The sequence below is a fragment of the Rattus rattus genome, chromosome 13 (genome assembly GCF_011064425.1).
Source record: "Rattus rattus isolate New Zealand chromosome 13, Rrattus_CSIRO_v1, whole genome shotgun sequence".
NCBI lineage: Eukaryota > Metazoa > Chordata > Mammalia > Rodentia > Muridae > Rattus > Rattus rattus.
In genome coordinates, this window is record NC_046166.1 from 72187968 (window position 1) to 72210323 (window position 22356).

General features: G+C 44.9%; 1 protein-coding gene across 1 annotated transcript in view; it reads left to right on the plus strand.

Annotated features, from left to right (window-relative positions):
* LOC116914671 (sperm acrosome-associated protein 7-like) overlaps positions 1–14762 on the plus strand; it is a 32477-nt gene extending 17715 nt beyond the window's left edge. The window contains exons 2-6 of the mRNA XM_032919077.1: positions 4994–5056; positions 7560–7661; positions 8417–8500; positions 14029–14109; positions 14589–14762. Of these exons, the coding sequence (XP_032774968.1) occupies positions 4994–5056; positions 7560–7661; positions 8417–8500; positions 14029–14109; positions 14589–14665 (407 nt within the window). The 3' untranslated portion in view covers positions 14666–14762. The remainder of the gene's footprint in view (positions 1–4993; positions 5057–7559; positions 7662–8416; positions 8501–14028; positions 14110–14588) is intronic.
* Positions 14763–22356: the final 7594 nt, after the last annotated feature.

Consider the following 22356-nt stretch of genomic DNA (forward strand, 5'->3'; position numbering starts at 1 on the left):
CACTCTTGCCCTGTAATATTGCTTGAGTTCAGGGATAGTGATTCCCCCAGAAGTCTTTTTATTGTTGAGGATAGTTTTAGCTATCCTGGGTTTTTTTTTTTATTCCAGATGAATTTGCAAATTGTTTGGTCTAACTCTCTGAAGAATTGGATTGGTATTTTGATGGGGCTTGCACTGAATCTGTAGATCGCTTTTGGTAAAATGGCCATTTTTACTATATTAATCCTGCCAATCCATGACCATGGGAGATCTTTCCATCTTCTGAGGTCTTCTTCAATTTCTTTCTTCAGAGTCTTGAAGTTCTTATCATACAGATCTTTTACTTGCTTGGTTAAAGTCACACTGAGGTATTTTTATATTATTTAGGACTATTATAAAGGGTGTCATTTCTCTAATTTCTTTCTCAGCTTGTTTCTCTTTTGTGTAGAGGAAGGCTACTGATTTATTTGAGTTAATTTTATACCCAGTCACTTTGCTGAAGGTGTTTATCAGGTTTAGTAGTTCTCTGGTGGAACTTTTGGGATCACTTAAATATACTATCATATCATTTGCAAATAGTGATCTTTTGACTTCTTCCTTTCCAATCTGTATCCCTTTGATCTCCTTTTGTTGTCTGATTGCTCTGGCTAGGACTTAGAGAATTATATTGAATAAGTAGGGAGAGAGTGGGCAGCCTTGTCTAGTCCCTGCTTTTAGTGGGATTGCTTCAAGTTTCTCTCCATTTAGTTTAATGGTTTAGCTACTGGTTTGCTGTATATGGCTTTTACTATGTTTAGTTATGGGCCTTGAATTCCTGTTCTTTCCAGGACTTTTATCATGAACGGGTGTTGAATTTTGTCAAATGCTTTCTCAGCATCTAATGAAATGATCATGTGGTTTTTATCTTTCAGTTTGTTTATATAGTGGACTACATTGATGGTTTTTCATATACTAAACCATCCCTGGATATCTGGCATGAAGCCTACTTGATCATGATGGATGAGTGTTTTCATGTGCTCTTGGATTCTGTTTGCCAGAATTTCATTGAGTATTTTTGCGTCAATATTCATAAGGGAAATTGGTCTGCAGTTCTCTTTCTTTGTTGGGTCTTTGTGTGCACTACGTTTAAAAGTAATTGTGGCTTCATAGAAGGAATTCGGTAGCACTCCGTTTGTTTCAATTTTGTGGAATAGTTTGGATAGTATTGATATGAGGTCTTCTATGAAGGTCTGATAGAATTCTGCACTGAACCTGTCTGGACCTGGGCTCTTTTTGGTTGGGAGACCTTTAATGACTGCTTCTATTTCATTAGGAGTTATGGGGTTGTTTAAACAGTTTATCTGTTCCTGATTTAACTTCGGTACCTGGTATCTGTCTAGGAAATTGTCCATTTCCTCCAGATTTTCAAGTTTTGTTGAATATAGGCTTTTGTAGTAGGATCTGATGATTTTTTGAATTTCCTCTGATTCTGTTGTTATGTTTCCTTTTTCATTTCTGATTTTGTTAATTTGGACACACTCTCTGTGTCCTCTGGTTAGTCTGGCTAAGGGTTTATCTATCTTGTTGATTTTCTCAAAGAACCAGCTTTTGGTTCTGTTGATTCTTTGTATAATCCTTTTTGTTTCTACTTGGTTGATTTCAGCTCTGAGTTTGATTATTTCCTGCCTTCTACTCCTCCTGTGTGTATTTGCTTCTTTTTGTTCTAGAGCTTGTAGGTGTGGTGTCAAGCTGCTGATAAATGCTCTCTCCTGTTTCTTTCCACAGGCACTCAGAGCTATTGATTTTTCCTCTTAGCACAGCTTTCATTGTGTCCCATAAGTTTGGGTATGTTGTATCTTCATTTTCATTAAATTCTAAGAAGTCTTTAATTTCTTTCTTATCTCTTCCTTCACCAGGCATTGTACAACTTCCATGTGTATGTGGGCGTTCTTTCCTTAATGTTATTGAAGACCAGCCTTAGCCCGTGGTGGTCTGATAGGACGCATGGGATTATTTCTATCTTTTTGTATTTGTTGAGGCCTGTTTTGTGACCGATTATATGGTCAATTTTGGAGAATGTACCATGAGGTGGTGAGAAGAAGGTATATCCTTTTGTTTTAGGATAGAATGTTCTATAAATATCTGTTATATTTGATTCATAACTTCTGTTAGTCTGTCTATGTCTATGTTTAATTTCCGTTTCCATGATCTGTCCATTGATGAGAGTGGGTTGTTGAAATCTCCTACTATTACTGTGTGAGGTGCAATGTGTGCTTTGAGCTTTAGTAAGATTTCTTTTATGTATGTAGGTGCCCTTGTATTTGGAGCATAGATATTTAGGATTGAGAGTTCATCTTGGTGGATTTTTCCTTTGATGAATATGAAGTGTCCTTCCTTATCTTTTTTGATGACTTTTGGTTGAAAATCGATTTTATTCAATATTAGAATGGCTACTCTAGCTTGCTTCTTCAGACCATTTGCTTGGAAAGTTGTTTTCCAGCCTTTTACTCTGAGGTAGTGTCTTTGTCTCTGAGGTGTGTTTCCTGTAGGCAGCAAAATGCTGGGTCCTCATTAAGTATCCAATTTGTTAGTCTTTGTCTTTTTATTGGGGAATTGAGTCCATTGATGTTGAGAGATATTAAGGAATACTGATTGTTGCTTCCTGTTATCTTCGTATTTGGAGGTGAGATTATGTTTGTGCGCTTCTCTTCTCTTTGTTTTGTTGCAAAAAGATTAGTTTCTTGCTTTTTCTGGGGTGTAGCTTTCCTCCTTGTGTTGTGCTTTGCCGTTTATTATCCTTTGTAGGGCTGGATTTGTAGAAAGATATTGTATAAATTTGGTTTTGTCATGGAATATGTTTGTTTCTCCATCTATGTTAATTGAGAGTTTTGCTGGATACAGTAACCTGGGCTGGCATTTGTGTTCTCTTAGGGTGTGTATGACATCTGTCCAGGATCTTCTGGCTTTCATAGTCTCTGGTGAGAAGTCTGGTGTAATTCTGATAGATCTGCCTTTATATGTTACTTGACCTTTTTCCCTTAATGCTTTTAATATTCTTTCTTTATTTTGTGCATTTGGTGTTTTGACTATTATGTGACGGGAGGAGTTTCTTTTCTGGTCCAATCTATTTGGAGTTCTGTAGGCTTCTTGTATGTTTATGGGTATCTCTTTCTTTAGGTTAAGGACATTTTCTTCTATGATTTTGTTGAAGATATTTACTGGCCCTTTGAGTTGGGAGTCTTCACTCTCTTCTATACCTATTATTGTTAGGTTTGATCTTCTCATTGTGTCCTGGATTTCCTGTATGTTTTGGGCTAGTAGCTTTTTCCATTTTACATTATCTTTGACAGTTGTGTTGATGATTTCTATGGAATCTTCTGCTCCTAAGATTCTCTCTTCTATCTTTTGTATTCTGTTGGTGATGCTCGCATCTGTGACTCCTGATCTCTTCCCTAGGTTTTCTATCTCCAGGGTTGTCTCCCTTTGTGATTTCTTTATTGTTTCTATTTCTTTTTTTAACTCCTGGATGGTTTTGTTCATTTCCTTCTCCTGTTTTGTTGTTTTTTTCCAGTAGTTCTTTAAGGGATTTTTCTCTTTCCTCTTTAAGGGCTTCTAGTTGTTTCCTTGTGTTGTCCTATATTTCCTTAAGGGAGTTATTTATGACCTTCTTAAAGTCCTCCATCATCATGTTAAAATGTGATTTTTAAATCTAGATCTTACTTTTCTGGTGTGTTTGGCTATTCAATGTTTGCTCTGGTGGGAGAATTGGGCTCTAGTGATGCAATGTAGTCTTGGTTTCTGTTGCTTGGGTTCCTGCGCTTGCCTCTCGCCATCAGGTTGTCTCTGGTGTTATCTTGTCTTGCTGTTTCTGACAGTGTCTTGACCGTCCTGTAGGCCTGTGTGTCAGGAAGGCTGTAGACCTGTTTTCCTGTTTTCTTTCAGCCAGTTATGGGAACAGAGTGTTCTGCTCTCAAGCCTGTAGTCGCTCCTGTCGGCTGGCTTTCAGCTGTCCCTGTGGGCGGGAACCAGAATGGCCTGCCCCTACTTCTCCTATGTCCCTGTGCACAGAGGGCACAGATGGCACAAGGCATTTTCCTCTTTAGTCAGGAATGTGGGCAGAGAGTAGTATCCTCTGGTTTCCCAGGAGTGTTTGCCCCTCTGAAGGTCTAGCTCTTCCCCACACCAGATTTGGGTACAGGGAGCGGTTTGACTAGTTCAGTTCAGATCCCGGCGCAGTCTGGACCGCAGGGCTCCTGCAGCTTGACTGCTCCTATTGTCCTGTGTCCAGAGGCACTATACAGTTTCCTCTTGGGCCAGGGATGTGGGCAAAGGTGGGCAGAAGTGGCAGTCTCTCCTTCCCTGAAGTCTCAGGATTGCCCACACTTCTAGGTGATCAGCTCTCTCTCCCACGGGGTTTGGGAGCAGGGAGGCGTGGGCCGGGATCAGTGAGGTTCGGGCACCAGCTAGAAACAGTAAGTGTCTGGTCCCAGAGGAATTTTGCCTTTGTGTGTCCTGAGTCCACCAGGCAGGTCACTTGGAGCAGAAAAGTTGGTCTTACCTCTGGTCTCGGGCCTGAAGTCACACTCCTCAGGGCTGGTTTTCAGCTCTCCGTGAGGGCAGCAACCAGAAGGGCCCTGCCCCTACTGCTCCTGGGTCCCTGTGCGCAGGGGGCCCAGATGGCGCTGGGCATTTTCCTCTAGAGTCAGAAATGTGGGCCATGGACACTATCTTACCATCCTCCAGGTGACTCTAGTGACCAGGAGGGCAGGTTCTACTCAGTGCCATGGGGAGTCCTGGTTTCCACAAGCACAGCTGCTGCATGGGTAACACCTTTCCCATCTTCCACAGGAGCAGCTCAGGTCCCAGGGGGCTTCCTCAGACTCCATGGGCAGGAGCAGCACTCCTTGCTGGGTCCTTTCTGTACAGTAGTCTGGGGCCATCTCACAACAATCCATTCACAGAGACGGGGGTGAAAATCAATTAATGTTGTAAAACTATAGGATTGGGTTTTTATTTTGTTTTGTTTTCCTATTAGGTTCAAGTGGTAAGCAATGGCCAAATTTTGAAACTGTGGACGGTGATATAGCTACAGTGTTCGGTAAGGACTCTCCAGATGGAGCACCTGTCCATGGTGAGGGGCGGGGCGGGTACTCCCCAAACCTTTCCAGACAGTCAGGTGTCAGTCATAGGCACTGTAGGAACTGAACTGGTTTGAGGTCAGAACCACATTCTTCTGGCCCACGACTTTAGTGTTAAATCACTTAAATCATAGAATAACCATCGGAACCAAATCACACTTGGAGCTTTGCCCCTCAGTGTGGGGTCCAGAGACCACTATATGTCTGTCACCCGAGACTTGTTTCATACATCCTGCATCAAGCTCTGCTCAAGCCTTGCACATCAGAAACCACATCCAGCTTTACATACTGATGCAGTATGCGTACGACTGAGGAGTATGAGACCAAGGAACAGCTCCTTGGCCTCAGGAGCACGTAGGACAGTCCCTAGGGGTGAGGACTTGGGCTCTCCTGGGGTTTCAGCCTTTGTGGCCTCACTTTAGGATTTCCTACAAAACTCTGGTAAGGGCTCAGAGCACAACAGGATTAAGGCCATTGGTCTGACCCACACTGTCCCTCAGAGGCAGAGTACAAACTGCAGATGTAAAGCTAAGTTCTCTGGTAGCCATACTCCAAACCAGCATGGTCCACTTGGGAAAGCACTTCAGCATGTAAGCAACACCAAAAGACTGATGTGCTAGTCGGTCTTTAGCACCAAATCTACAAAGTGCCTTGTGTACATCCCACTCAGAGGCCAATTCTGTCTGGACCAGCTATATACCCTTCGGTGTTCATGTCCCCAGGTCTGTCCTGTGCACTGTGATCACCACCCTTTGCAATCCTCATTTTACACTTGGTAAAGTAAGGCCTACAGAAGCTGTCTGAGCAGAGTCTGACTTGCAGCTTAAGACCCTGGGGTGTCACTCTACCCACGATCACCAGTCAAACAGGGTCAGTAGTGAGTATGGGTAGTAAGGGAGGACAGGGTGTGAGTGTGAAGCTGCTCTCAGAGGTGAGCCTCATCAGGAAGCTTATGATGGGAATGTCAGGTGACAGAGGCCCATCCCCCGAGGGACTTCTTCCAGGAAGGTCAGGTCTGCTTGTTTCTGAGTCTGGGCTGGGGAATCATTGTGGACAGCTTGACTGACGGCTGATCACATGAGTAAATGAGTGTTTCCCAGTTCCCCTATGTTACCCCGTCTAACCTCCCAAGCCTCTACTGTGTTACCTGCAGCAGTCATACTTCCCTCCATGCACTGGCTTCATTTTCTGACACTGAGATGAGCAGGCCACACACGAGTATGGCCACACACGTACTCGAGGTAACTTCTGAGTATGGTCCCGGATGGCCATCATGCTGCAGGGATGGGCAATTTCCAGCTGCTGCTTCTCTGGCTCCCACTATGACACTCGCACAGTGTGGGATGCCACAGGCCTCACAAACAAGCACCCCATTTTACAGAAGGTACACTGAGGGTCAGAGACATGAAGACATTCATCCTTACTCAGGTCTGTGTGAGAACAAAGCCAGAATGAGGGTTGGAATTGGTTGGCTACAAAGTCCAGGATGCATATAAGGGACTTCCTGGGAATGAAAATAAAAGAAGACAGACTGGCTGGATATGGTGGCATGTGCACACCTTTAATCCCAGCACTTGGTGGCAGGGGCAAGCAGATATCTGAGATCAAGGCAAGACTGGTTTATATAGTGAGTTCTATAGTGCAGAGTTAAACTATGCAGACACTACGTCGTCTCAGAAGAAAAGCTGAACATGTTTAGAATACAAGAAAAGTTGTTCTGTCAGTACTTGAGGGCAGAGTCAGGGCAGAATGATAGTAGACGGGAATGTGAATCATGATCAAGGCTGGGTTTTGGAATTGACTTCAAAGGATGTGGTAGATTATTCTCACTATGTCAAAATGCCAGGGGTCATCATTTATAAAGGACAAAGGTTTATCTGGGATCAGTTTTAGAGTTTCCAGACCTTGTTTGATTAACTATGTTGCTTTGAGCAACTGGTTACATGTCATGGTGTGAGTGTGTGGTTGTACAAAACATTTACTTCATGTCCAAGAAGCAAGAGAGAGTAAAGGACCAGGATCCCACCAAGGAAGTAGATACCCCCACTGGCATAAAGCCCTCCACTAGGCCCCACCTCCTACAGAGGTTCCACCACCTCCCTTGTAGATACCCCCACTGACATAAAGCCCTCCACTAGGCCCCACCTCCTACAGAGGTGCCACCACCTCCCAGTAGCACGTCTGAGGAATCAAGCCTTCTAAGACACAGGCATCAAGGGACCTTCAACATCTGGATTATAAGGGTGCTCAGAGGATACTCCAATGATCATAATCTTCCTGAATTAAGAGAGGCAGCAGAATGGGCAGCATCCACAGATTAATTACCCAGAGTAAGGCCACTGTCCACAAGTTACTTGAGTTTCCTATTCACAGTACGGCAGGCTACCTGAAGTTCAAATTCTTCACAGAACATTGACCCTACATTACTGTCTCTGTATCATGTTCTTGTGTGCTTTTTCCAAGATGAAATTCTAGTCCGGGAGATTCTGGAGCCAGGGAAAGTGCCATATTTTGAAAGTCGAAGCCCACCAACAACTTTTCAACAAAAAACAACGAAGGAAAGAAGCAAGTATACCCTTTCACCCCTCAATTGCCAAGTCCCTTAAGACCTGCAGTGTTGAATATGTGGCGCTATTTCACGAGCACTCACTAGATCCAGCCATATTTGGGCAGGAGCAAGTAGATACACAAGAGAAGCCAAGATCTAAGACCACTGTTAGAGCCTTCCTGAGCTGGAGGGAGTCACCTCCAAGACAGAAGAGGCTTGCTTCCCTCTGCAGTGATCTCTGAGAGACATTCATACATGTTATTAGACCCAGGATCAGAATAGGGTTCAGTCACTGCAGGAACACAGAATGAGCCAGGTCATTATAAACACATACCATCTGCTTGTGCTCACCTATGGCTTCTAAGGGAAACCCTTCTATTACACTAAGTGGCCAAGGTCCAGCATATAAGGTGCCTAAAGTCAAGGACAGTGGGAGGACAGAGGGAAAGCACATACTTTGCAAAGCACAGGATCTTGGAGAAACGCACTCAGAGGCAGGCTCAACACTTCCTGGGAGGTTCTTGTGCAGATGTGACTAGATCGTAAGGTTCACCCTGTAGCTTCCTAGTCCCAATCCACCAGGATCAAGGTAGTTGGGTGACAGCCGACTATTTAAAGATTTAACTTTCCAGCACAAAAATTTAATTAGAATTTAAACCCTGTGCCATCAACCTTCCAGCCCAGTGTTAGAAAATAGGGCTCTGTCTAAAAATGTTTACAAAAATATAATAAGAAAACACTTCCCTGTTTCTTTCAATGTTTTTCCTTAAAGAAATCCTCATCAAAGAATCCACTGCTTCTAGAAGACATCATAAGCAGTCATCTTCTGGGACCCCGCATACCCTTTCCTTTGATGGTAAATATAACCCCACAATCCCTTCCTGGATGCAGAACCTCTCTCTTAGTTAGGGCTTTCACTGCTGTGAAGAGATACCATGACCAAGGCAACACTTATAAAGGAAAACATTTAATTGGGGCTGGCTTACAGTTTCAGAGGTTTAGTCCTTTATCATCATGGAGGGAAGTATGGCAGCATGCAGAAGACATATTGCTGGGGAAGGACTGAGAGTTCTGCATCTTGATCTGAAGACAGCAGGAGACTGTGTTCCACAGTGAACAGAGCTTGAGCATGGGAGACCTCAAAGCCTGTCCCCATAGTGACACACTTTTTCCAACAATCCCATACCTATTCCGACAAGGCCACACCTCCTAATAGTGTCACTCTCTATGGACCAAGCATTCTGACACATGAGTCTATGGGGGCCATTCCTATTCAAACCACCACAGAACTTAACGGGGGAGCCTCAGCCAGCCAGGTGTAGATGGATGGTTCTACTTGGAGAAGGGCAAAGATTCTTCTGCTAAAGCCTGTGGCTGCTTCACCAAGTTAGGTAGGTTTCCTACTATGTCCCAAGCCTTAGGATGTCTCAGGTGTCTAGTCCTGCATTGGAGCTCAGCATCCCACAGCTCCCAAGACATGTCCTGGGCCTGCCTCTGCATAATCCAGACCTGGATAGCCCAGAAGAAATATCTCCTTATAGGTGGACGGTTACCAGGAAGAAACATAAGCTGAGTCCTCTCCCAGACTTGCAACTGACTCTAAGGGTAGAGTAGGATAGAGTAGAATAGAGTAGAGTAGAGTAGAGTAGAGTAGAGTAGAGTAGAGTAGAGTAGGATAGAGTAGAGTAGATAGGGTAGCATAGAGTAGAGTGGGATAGAGTAGAGTAGGATGAGGGAGGTGGGATGAAGAGTAGAGTAGGATAGAGTGGAGTAAAAGTAGAGTGAGAGTGGGATGGGGGGGAGGATGGATGGGGGAGGAGAGGGAGGGAGAGGGAGAGAGGGAGAGGGAGGGGAGAGGAGGAGGGGAGGAGAGGAGGAGAGTGAACAGAATAGGATAGAGTAGAGTAGAGTAGAGTAGAGTAGAGTAGAGTAGAGTAGGATAGATGAGAGGAGAGTAGGGAGGGTAGACTAGACTAGAATAGAATAGAATAGAAAGAGCAGGGCAATCAAGTGCTCGAGTGCCCCTTGGAGCAGACAAGAATTGGGGGAAAAGCCTCCTTCCACCATGAGTCTCCTACCATTGATATGGATAGGAGACATAGCTCTTTGCTCCAAAGAGTAGATATAACAAAGTGTACGTGTAGCAAAGGATGGACAAGTACAATGTCTGCAGAGCAAACCCATGTGTGACCAGACCAAGGCTTCGGGTATAGGAGAGGGAATAATATATTAATGTGGTAGTGGTGTAAGGCCCTGGGAACCTGCATTTCAATCCTGCATGGCTTCTCCAGCTGCTGAAGCTGGGGACAAGTCAAAATAATGAATCCATGGCATAAAAAAGAGCACAGTTCTATTTAAAATGACTGTCCTAACACCTCTGAGGTTGTCCCGCTCATCAATTTGATGACATTGGCTGGTAGAACAATACATAAGAATCCTTCTAGCTGTGTGGAGTCAGAAAGAGTACAGGTAAATCCTATTGAAGAGACTGCCCTATATATAGTGGCAGGCAAAAGCAGACTAAGAGACAAGAGAATAGCCTCATAGGTGAGGAGATCTCAGGTTATAACTGAGAAGGGAGAGGTGATCCTGAGGTACCACCCAGGTCCTACACTGGCTATGCCCTATGGGGACAATGTGCTTGTCCACTGGAGGTCAGCCAGTCCAGTATGTTGCTCTCATTGCTGCCCATGCCTAAAGACTGATCTATGGCCACCACATGAACCCCCCCACTCCCGCCCCTCAAGTCGTCCCAGAGCTGCTGGGACCTGATAGAGACTTATTCTGGCCCCTCGGCACACAGCACCCATTAGTACAGCTGAAGCCCTCACTGAAATGATGTGATTCCTAACCACTAAGCAGAGACCAGCCTCTGACAGGACTGAGTAAAAATGCATGAGTTATAACTTCATGACAGAGACTGAGGGCCAGCCAGCTTAAGAGGAGACTTGGAGACACCAAAGACTAGTGTGAGGTCTTGGTAATATGACAGTAGGGTCTACAGACGAAGAAGGTGGCAAGAGTGGGAAGCAGGGCCCTTGGACTGCTGGTGTAGAGCCCTAAGCAGAACCTGATCTAACTAGCCAGCATTAAAGAAAAGAAGCCCCAGTTCCCAGCAGCAGCAATGTGGGCAAAGCACGAATCCCTGAAGAGCCCCACCAGACTCCCTGGTGGGGGTCTGTTGCCAAATGATGCTTCAGTGATGGAGGCTAGGTGGGTCTGGGAAATGGAAGGCAGGCAGAGATCTCCATCTGTTGCTTTCACACGATTGTCTCAGTCAGAGAAAGGATTTAGATAGGCAACATATAAACTGGGAGGAGGTTTAATTAGCAAACATCGCACACCACAGGATTGAGAAAACGGCTCAGTCACTGAGAGCATTTGCTGAGGCCCCAAGTTCTATTTCCAACACCCATGTCAAGTAACTCACAACTGGAGTGATGCCTCTGCCTGGCAGGCACAGGCACCTGCATGAATATCTCTCTCTCTCTCTCTCTCTCTCTCTCTCTCTCTCTCTCTCTCTCTCTCTCTCAGGAGTAATAAATAGCTTCAGACAATAGCAGCACTCATCAGCTTTGTACTAAATCTGGGCATGTGACACAGGGTTGCGTAGGCTGCTCTGACCTGGAGATCTGGCGAGAACTGCATGGCTGCTCTGTCTTGTCGGGGTGCGTTCTTTCATCTCATTCTAAGGGCTGTGAATCCCGCATCCTGAGTTTTTGCTCCTCTTCCTGATCAGTTCCTATGTCAGGTCCCTAGGGCACAGAGAGATGGGTTGCAGCCTTTTGTCGGTGTCCCATGCCCGCACTGACAGCAGCCAGGCAGTTTCTCTCCATGATCATGTCACAGACTACCCACAAAGTCAAGTCTAGACCCCAGTAAACCAGTGAGAGGCAGTGTATTGAGGCAAGGTGTAGCAGGCCATCTTCAGCCTCAGCACACAGGTCCTCTGCTGGAGCCTCTCCCGGGGACAGGTGAGTTCCAGGAAAAGACACTCAACCAAGTGAGCGAGCAAGGCCGTAAATGCTACTGCCCCTGGAGGCCACCTGAGCTCTCTCAGTCTCTCAACAGGCAAGTGAGCCAGGCTGACCTGCTGGCTGCACACCTTTGCTTGGATGGTCATGGCCCCTACCAAGGGAGGGAGACGGATCAAAGCCGCATCTCCAGAGTGTGCCTTGGATACAAGAGGTGTGTGCTATGCTGAGTAGAAGCACCCACCCTTTTCCCAGATGTGGCCATGGGTGCGGGGGTGGGGTCAAAGATGGTTACACTTGTACGTCTCCGGTACACAGCAGAGGCACCCCCCACTAGTGTTTCCTCATTTTTGCAAGTGACGCTGTGCACTCTGCCCTGGGTTGAGGACATGGAGACCAGAGGACAGGAGGAGGTGAGATGTAAGCCGTGGAACTCTATGTCAGCCTCAGCTATACCACACTCCAGTGCCATCTTAATCTTCACATGGACTTTTCTGGCTGTGCATCACATAGCCAAGAGTGTTGTATGGCAACAGCATACTGTGGTGAGTGCGTGCCAGCTTGCGAGAGAAGGCATGTTTTTCTGCCCAGCTTCTGCCATGTTCAGTGGTGATGTTGATGCTATATGTCCAGGGCTGCAGGTGGAGCAGGTAGGGAAACAGCCCCATGACTACTGGCTGCAGCGGGGGTTATGGGAAGCAGAGGCAGTGAGAATATACACACTTATGGCTTTTGGCTTTGTGACAGAAGGCCCAAAGAAAAGCAAGAGGTAGGTGGCCTATGGGCCAACCTGCTTCTCCTCCTTGCCCCCTGGGCAACAGTGTCTCCGAGGCTCAGGACACAGCAGTGTGTCGCTCTTTGGGAAGAGGATGAGCTCTTGGCACACTCATGTCAGAGGTGGGACCTTGAAGCTATGGAGAGAGCAGGAAGGAAACTGCAGAAAATATACTGTGGTCTCTACCACTGGCTAAGATGGCACAAGTAAACTACCAAGTGCTGTTGAGGAAGACCAGATGTCTGTGTCTGCCTGCTCTAAGTGGGCTGCTGTATGGTCACGTAGGTATCGCCTAGGAAACAATGGTCAGGAAAGAAACTGGAAATCAGAAAACCAAAAAAAAAAAAAAAATCAGAATAAAAAGGGGGACAGGTTAAAAAAGGAGAGCAAGGCGCTTAAAATAGCATCCATTGTGACATTATTTTAAGCTAACAAAAAACTTCACAAGTGTCACGAAGAGCTTATAAATTTATTTCCCAGCACTTCCAAGGTCAATGGTGGTAATAAGAATGGGGACACTCACATTCATGAAAACTCTTAAATGATCCACAAAAACATTAGCAATAACAGAAACAAGAAAACAACAACAAAATCCCACCTCTCAGTTCATAGGAGATAGTTTTTTCTGAAGCCAAATATGAATGACCAGAACCTGGGAACATAGATTCGGGTTATTCCAAATTTCTCAGTTCATAGGGCATAAGAAGAGTTTATTATGGAGTCAAATATAAGTAGTCAAACCCTGGGGAACATAGATTCAGGTTATTCCAAACTCCAGGTTCAGACATGGCCACAGCTTCACTAAGTTTTTACAGTAATGGAACAAAGTAAGTTATAGATCAAGATACTGTAAAAACACACTGATGGAAACAAGGCAGGCAGCTACAACCAAGGAAGAAATCTCTGCTATAGGCCTTGGATGGGAGCCGATGACATCCTTGGCTTTCGGATTGGTGGAAGCTAAGGGACTGCTTGTACATTCCAAGGAAGTTAGGTCAGACACAGTGGTGGGAAGGAATGGCTTAAGGCTAACACTGTAACTGGACACGCAACATTGTAACCTCTCTAGGATCACTGCAGTTCTAACAATCAGAACCTTGCAGAAGGTTCAACACAAGGCACAAGTTCCTCCTAGGAGCTTCAGTTCACATCTACACAGCTTATACAAACATCTCCACCTCTCTACTGTGTTTCTGGCTCCAGAGTCCATCAGGATTCCATCTGCCCACTGCCTCAGTGTCCCCAGCATGGCTGCTTCCTCATATTCTTGGGCTCTGGTGACCTTAAAGGACACTGGCCTGTTCCTCTGTGGAATGGCTTTCACTTTGGGTTTATGAGCATTTTTCTGCCTCCGGGAATTTGAAACATTCCATCTGGCCCTCCAGTATTTGTTTTATGATGAATGAAAGTTTGACACAACTCTATTTCTATTTGAATTTATTGTTTCTTTGTATTATTTGTACTGAATAAGCTCACTGCTCTCTTGGTGGCCACAGGGCAGCAGGCTACAAACATGAATAAAAAACATATGCTCACTCTATATGCTTACTCTGAGACCCACATGGCCTGGATTCAAAAAGCTTGCAGTTAAACAATATTTGTGGCATCTATTCATTGTCCTTAACTTTTCCACAGACAAGCAGAAAGAAACACTTTTTCAGCTAAGAAGCCTTGAAGCTCTGGAGAAAATGATTGACAAGATTCGAAGAGCCGTTGGTAAGCAAAAGCTATGGCACATCCTCCCATGGGCTCAGGTCCTGAACCAGGCAAGCAGAAAGGGCTGATGAGACTCAGCAGGTAACAGTGCCTGCTGCCAAGTCCAACAGCCTGACTTCAACCCCTGGGACCTGCATGCTGAAAGGAGATAAATGAATACCCAAGTTACACATACAGTTTTTTTAAAAAGGAGAAGGTGAGCTAGTGCCAACATTGTTGTCTCTGCTTCCTAGCTGTGAACACAGTCCTACCAGCTGCCTCATGTCCCTGCCTATGTGATTTCCACCCATGCCTGTCCACCTGTTTGCACCTGATGTAACCAGAAGGCGGCACTGGTGGATCACCTACACCTCCTGAATCCCAACCACGGCAGAGAGAAGTCAGTGCTACTGACATGAGACGTCAAGGGTTTGACACAGGTTGTGGTGACAATCAATGGTATAGTAATAATTACTCAAGAAAAATCTCTCCCCTAACAGAGACTAAGCTCAAGAACCAGCAGAAGCTCCAGAAAAGTAGAACCAAACAATTCCTGGGGAAACTAATCAAGCCCTAAGTACCAGGACTGGCAAGAGGGCCAAGCCACTGCTGCACATGGGGACAGATAGAGTGGAAGCAGCCACCAACCTGTGTGAAGGAGAACTGTACTCAATGAGCACCAAATAAAGTTAGCATATTTAAATATTAAGTCTTCAGATAGGCTGTTTTATTGCTTTGTTTTTTTTAATTATTATTCAAAGTAGTGAAAGACAACTGGAATTGGAGGCCATGAGGAGGGGTGGAACCCTAGTTCAATAACTCCTAGTAATATATGAGGACTCACAGTAATGGAAGATACAGAGCCTGAACCATCCAACTTCTGTAATGAGGTGTACTGGCTAGTCTTATGTCAGCTTGACATACAAATTTAGAGTTATCCAAGAGGGAACCTCAACTGAGAAAAAAAAATGCATCCATTAGATCAGCTGTAAGGCATTTTCTCAATTAGTGATCAAGGGTGAGAGGGTCCATGGTGGGTGGGGCCATCCCTTGGCTGATGTTCCTGGGTGCTCTGAGAAAGCAGGCTGGGCAAGTCATGAGGAGTAAGCCAGTAAGCAGTACTCCTCCATGCCTTCTGCATCAGCTCCTGCCTCTAGGTTCCCCCCCTGTTTTTGAGTTCCTGTCCTGACTTCCTTCAGTGATGAACAGTGCTATGAAAGTACAAGCCCGAGTAAACCCTTTCCTTCCCAACTTGCTTTTTGGTACTGCTCATCACACTAGTAGAAACCCTAAGACACCAGGCAAGGCTTCCAGTGGTGGCACTGGATCACCAACCCAGACACAAAACGTTCAACCTACAATCGGTTCTGCCTGTAAGGTGTGCGGAACCACACAACCATTGTGGCACACAACTTGTAAGAGTGGCCAACCAATGACTGGCATAATTTGAGGCCAATGCTATGAGAGGGAGCCCATGCTAGACACTGCCTGGATAACCAGTGTCAGGGTTCTCTAGAGCCTTATGGAATGTCTTTCTATAGTGAGGGGATTTATTGTGATGACTTACAGTTTGTAGTCCAACTAATCCAACAATGGGCAGCTGTGGGTGGGAAGTCTAAGGATCTAGTAGTTGTTCAGCCCCACAAGGCTAGTTGTTTCAGCTAGTCTTCTGTAGAAATAGGTTCTAACAGATGTGCTGGCAAGTAAGTGCAAGCAGTTGAAGAAGAGAGAATCTTCCTTCTCCCTTCTTCCTTCTTCCACATATAGGCTTCCAGCATAAGGTATGGCCCAGATTAAAGGTGTGCATTACCACTTCTGGATCTGAGACTTGCTTTGCCTCAGGCTGATCTTGAATTCAGAGATCTTCTTGCCTGAGTCTCCTGAGATTAAAGGCATGTACTACCTTGCCTGGGCCTCATCTTTTCATGGCCACTAGGATCTCCGTGCCAAGATCCAGGTCAGAAACATGTGTCTTTGAGAATCAAGATCTGGATCACAGGTGTGTCCTCTGATTCTGGATTGTAGTTCATTTCCAGATATAGTCAAGTTGACAACCAGGAATAGCCATTATAATCAGGATCAATTAAATAATTTTTAATGAGATTCTGCTATACTTATAGATTGGTGACTAGTCCAGTTGTCATCTGAGAGGCAACTCTGGCAGCTGAGGAGAGCAGATATAGACACCCACAGCCAAACAGTAAGCAGAGAGCCCAGGTTGGAGGTCTGTATACAGTCCCTCCCATCAGAGCTGAGAGAGCCCAGAGGAAGAGGGGGTGAAGAAATTTGGGAACCAGAGGATTGAGGACAATAGGAGACCATAGCCTACAGAATCAACTGAGCAGGGCATATGCAGGTTCACAAAGACTGAGGTGCCAATCATGGAGCCTGAATGGGTCTGTACCAGGTCCTCTTCATATATGTTACGATTACTTGACTTGGTGTTTTGGGGGTACTCACAGTGGGAGTGGAAATATCTGTCTGGGGTAGAGGGGAGGTGTGGGGACTAAGAGAAGTGGAAACTGAGATCAGGATGTATTGTATTAAGTGAATAAATTTTAAAAATCTTAAGTATATTTTAACCATATTTCTGCCACTACATCCTTCCACATCCTCTCCACTACCCTATGCCCTCACTTTAAGTTCTCAAAAAAAAGAAAAGAAAAGAAAAGAAAAATCCAACACACACACACACAAAAAACTAGAAAATAAAATACAACACCCAAAATAACAAAACAACAACACAAAAGCCACCAAACTGTAATCAAATGAAAGCACAAAAACCAACTGTGGAGTCCATAACTTGTTGGTGACTCCTGAACATGAGACCTGCCCTTAGTGGTTTGTATACCCAGTGTCATTTCAATGGAGAAAACCGATTTTTCTGTCTCCCAGCAGGTATAAATGAGTTTGTTAACCCTTACCCTAGAGGCTAGATATTCATTCATTCATTTTTTAAAATATATATAACAAAAATAAAATATAATACTATAAAACAAAAACTATCACATTGAACTTGGACAGGATAAACCAACAGAAGGAAAAGAGCCCAAGAGAAGGCACAGGAGTCAGATGCCCACTCATTTGCACACTCGGGAATCACATAAAAACACTAAACTAGAAACCACAATGAAGACAGGAGGACCTGGTGATGGCCAGGCGTGCTGCTTCAGTCTCTGAGTTCCTATGGGCTATGTTCATGCTGACTTAGAGTTTTCCTCTCTCCCTGGTGTTCAGTCTCTGAGTTCCTATGAGCTATGTCCATGCTGACTTAGAGTTTTCCTCTCTCCCTGGTGTTCAGTCTCTGAGTTCCTATGAGCTATGTCCATGCTGACTTAGAGTTTTCCTCTCTCCCTGGTGGTCTGCATCCTCTCCGGCTCTTACACTCCTTTCACATCCTCTTCTATAGAGTTCCCTGCGCTCTGAGGGGAGAGACTTGATGGAGACGTGCCATGAGAGGCTGAGTGTAGTATCTGACTGTGGGTCTCTATGTGCTAACCACCTGTTGCAGGGGAAAGCTTCACTGCCGACAGCAGAACAAGGTATTGATCTATTAGTATAGCAGAATATTATAAGGAGTCATTTTATCGCCACATTTTTCAGATCAAGGTCCCAGAGCTATCTAGTCTCGGATTCTTGGTCACTCAAGCAGTGTTAGGCATGGCTTCCATCCTGTGCAGAGGGCCTGGAGTCAGATAAGTTAGTTACTGGTTGGCTATTCCCACAGCATTTGTACTATTGTTACCTTAGCAGGCAGTACGCCTTGTAGATAAAGGTTGTGGCTGGCTTGTAGGTTACCTTCCTCTCTCACTGCTGTGCAGAGTGCCTTCCTGCACCAACACGTTAGAACATAGGAGTGAATGCTCTATGTAGGCACAGCTGCACCTCTGCATGTTCAATCAGTTGTGCAGGCATTCGCTTCCTTCAGCAAGGGGGCCTTGCTGTCAGACTGTGGAGAGCAAACTATAGTCTTGGCAACAGGATGGGCTGTTTGGAGAGTTTTGTGGGGCCCTTTTGGCCAACAACTCAACAACCCAATCCCAGTACTAGAAGCTTCATTTGGTGATTAGAGACGGCTAGTTCTGGCTGCATCTCCCATTGTTTAGCAATTTCATTTAGATCACCTTCAGATATGTCTCTATTTTAAGAGATTTCTACTGCATTAGGTCTCCATACTGCCCCAGAAATGCCCCTAAATTTTAGCTGTCTCCCCATATTTCTTCCCAATGCTCCCCTTCCCTTCCTCATCCCTACTTGACCATTCTGTGCCACATACCTCCTAGTCCATCCGTAAATATCTATTTTATCGTTCTTACCTAATGAAACCTATTTTTTCCCTTAGGCCCCTTACTCTAGATGTACCCTCTGCGGTGCTATAGACTGTAGCTCAGTTATCAGCAACATAACTGCTAGTATCTACATATAAATTAAAAATACCATATATGGGGGTTGGGGATTTAGCTCAGTGGTAAAGCGCTTGCCTAGCAAGCGCAAGGCCCTGGGTTCGGTCTTTACACAGTCCTCAGCTGAAGAGTAACTAGGTTGTTTCCAATTTCCGATTGTGCTAAGTAGAAAAGCAATGAACAGGGTTGAGCAAGTGCTTTTGTGGCAGGATGAGGTATCCTTTGAGTGTACCCAATGGCATAGCTGGATCTTGAAGTAGATAGATGCTCGCCTTCTTTAGTAACCACCACACAGATCCACTGTGGTTGTACAGGTTTGCACTCCCACTAGCAATGTATGAGTGTTCCTCTTGTCCACAGCCTCACCAGCGTGGGAAGTCACTTCTTTTGCTGATCTTACCATTCTGACGGGTCTAAGATGAAATCTCAGAGTACTTTTGATGTGCATCTGCCTGGTAGCTAAGGTTATTGAACATTTCTTTAAGTATATCTCAGCCATTTGAGTTTCCTCTCTTGAGAATTCTCTTTAGATCTGTATTCAGTTTTTCAATTGGTTTCTTGGTTTTCTTGATATCTAATTTCATCATATATTTTGGATATTAGCCCTCTGTTTGATGGATAGTAAGTAAAAATCTTTTCCCATTGATTTGCCTGAATGATGGTGTCCTTTGCTGTGCAGAAGCTTCTCAGTTTCTTGGGGTCTCATTTACTAAATGTTGCTCTTAGTGCCTATGCTAACAGTGTTCTGTTCAGAAAGTCTCTTCCTATGACAATGAGTTCAAGGCTATTCCCCACTTTCTCTTGTATCAGGGTCAGTATATCTTGTTTTATGTTAAGGTCTTTGGTCCATTTGGAGTTAGAATTTTGTGCAGAGTAATAAGGATGGGCCTATTTGGGCTCTTATGCATGTGGATATCCAGTCTAACCAGTACCATTTGTTGAAGATGATGGCTTTTTCCAGTGTGTACTCTAGCCTTTTTATCAAAATACAGGTTTCCATAGGGGTGTGGATTTATGTCTGGGTCTTCAATTCAATTCCAGTGATGAATGTGTCTGGTTTTGTATAGAAACCATGTATAACAGGGCCCCAGACCTTAGCAAAACTGATACCATGATGGGAGTTGCATTCTCGATGTTAATTTGGATCATCTTTCTCTGCCTTTTAGTTAATTTGCATGAGGGTCTGTCCGTCTTCTTTTTGAGAAGAGCCAACTCTTTCTTTGATTGATTCCTTGTATTGTTTTGTTTCTCTTACTGATCCATCAGTTGATTATTTTTTGCAATCTACTCCTCTTGGGTCTGATTTCCTCTTTTTGGCCTAGAGTTTCCTGATTTGCTGTTAAGTTGATAGCGTAAGATCTTTCTAACTTTTTAATGTAGGCACTTAGCACTATGAACTTGCCTCTAAGAACAGCCTCCATTGTGTCCCATAAATTTGAGTATGGTGTATATTCATTTTCATTCAACTCTAGAAAGTCTTTGATTTCTTTCTTACTTCTTTCTTGACCCATTTTTTGTTCAGGAGAGAGCGGTTTAGTTCCGAGTTTTTTAACTGTCTGTTGTTTCCGTTGGCGTTTAATCATGGTGGTCAGACAGGATGCAGCATGTAATTTCAATTTTCCAGCATCTGTTGAGACTTTGCTTTGTGTGTGAAGTCTGTGGCTGAGGTTTGGAGTAAGTTCCAATTTTGGAGTAGCTGAGAAGAAGTACCCTTTTGTGTTTGAGTGAAATGTTCTGTAAGTATCTATTGGGTCTATTTGGTTTATAACTTCAATTAGCTCCCACATTCTCTGTGTCACTGTTGTCTGGATGACCTGTCTATTGGAGACAACAGGGTACTGAAGTCTCCCACTATTAGTGTGTGAGGGTCAATGTGTGATTTAAGCTGTAGCAGTGTTTCACTTACAAACTTGGCTGCCCTTGTATTTCTGACATAGAGGTTAAGAATTGAAATGGCCTTTGGGTGAATTTTTCCTGTGATAAGAGTATGTAATGTCTTTCCCTACCTCCTATGATTAGTTTTGGTCTGAAGACATATCAGATATGAAAATGGTTAAGTACTAGCTTGTTTCTTAGGTCCATTTTGCTTGGAATATCTTTTTCTAACCCTTTACTCTGAGGTGCTGTCTATCCTTGATGTTTAACTGTGGTTCTTGTATGCAGCAGCAGGATGGATCCTGTTCTCACCTCCGTTCTATTTAGTCTGTGTCTTTTTATTGGGAAATTGGGACTGCCGATGTTGAAAGATATCAAATGTGAGTGTTGCAGGCCTGGAGGGAAAGGCTTGCTCTGTACGAGTTCTGCTCTAGCTGCTGGGAAAATTTCCCCAGCAAGTATTACAGCTCTGCTCTAAGAGGTATCCTGGTAGTCGGAAGCCAAGGAATACAGCAAAGTCACGGAGGACAACAAAGCTTATGTAAGAGGGAAACCCCCAGGAGGGTGGCTGCCTCCGCTTGGTGGAGAAGCAGCAGAGAAGTGGGCAGAATGCAGGGTTTATATAGGGTTTCTTAGGGGTGGGCAGAGGGGGGATGGGAGAGGGGAGAAGGGGAGGTGGGCAGTGGGGGATGAGGGGTGTGTGGGGGGAGCTTTCCATGGTGGACTGGGATTGGAGGGAGTATGTGGCCTGATTTTGGGTTCAAATTCAGGAACTGGTAGGATTTTTTTTCTTGTAGGGTGGGGCCTGGCCACACTCCAGCCTCAGAGCTGGGAATGACCATTACAACCATTAGAAAACTACCCTTAGAGCAGTTAGGGAAGTCTAGGGGCAGAGTCTGGCCACCTTCCAGCCTTGAGGGGCTGGAATGGCAGATACAGCTGTTTTAACCTTACTGGCCTGGCTGCTGGAGCTCCTAGGGTGGGGCCTGGCCACTTGCAAGCTTCGAGGGTTTACAAGGTTTACAAAGGGAGTCTACAGCAGGAAAAGCCTTGCCTGCCTCCTCAATTGGCGTCAGTTGGTGTGGATAGCCAACATCAATATCCAATGACTGTTGATCCGGTGGTGGTGGTGAGGGGGGAGAGTGGTGGGAGTGGGAGGAGGAGTGGTAGGGGGATTTGGGGGGGTGGGTTTGTGTGTGCTTCTGAGAAACCAGTTCACCTCCATTCTGTAATCAGGAGCCATTTTAGCTCAGTTGGGTTTCTGTTCGCCATAAGATACAAAAGTTCTGTTTCTGGGAATCTGACTTACTGTGACCTGGCTGTTTAACTATAAACCCACCCTCCCAAGCCATCTGTTCCTGGAAATACTCTGTGACCATTGTTCCAGGAGAGACTTTCCTAACTGCCTGGTCTCCTATGCAAAATCTCCCACCCAGTGGTTTTGCCCTTTGAAAGGGGCATGGTTCAGGGCTGGTTTCTTGAATCCTGCCAGGTTCAACAGGACAGTTGGAAGTCTCCCCCCATAGAACTTGCTTTCACTTGGCCATAATTTGGATTGGTGATCTTTCTCCTAGGTCCCTAGGAACACTTCCCTTCTTTTGGTTTTGCTCATCTGGGATCATTTAGTCCCTATGTTTTCTTTCTTTTTTTTTTTTTTTTTTTCTTTTTCTCAGAGCTGGGGACCGAACCCAGGGCCTTGCGCTTGCTAGGCAAGCGCTCTACCATTGAGCTAAATCCCCAACCCCAAAGACCAGCAAGTGCTTTTTCTTCTTTTTTTCGGAGCTGGGGACCGAACCCAGGGCCTGGTGCTTCCTAGGCAAGCACCCTACCACTGAGCTAAATCCCCAACCCCCTATGTTTTCTTTAGGTTGGAGTTTACTCTTTAGGACCTTCTATAGGGCTGGAGGTATAGATATACATTGCTTAAATTCAGTTTTACCATTGAATGTCTATTTTTTTCCCATCTATGCTCAATGAAAGTTTTGCTGGG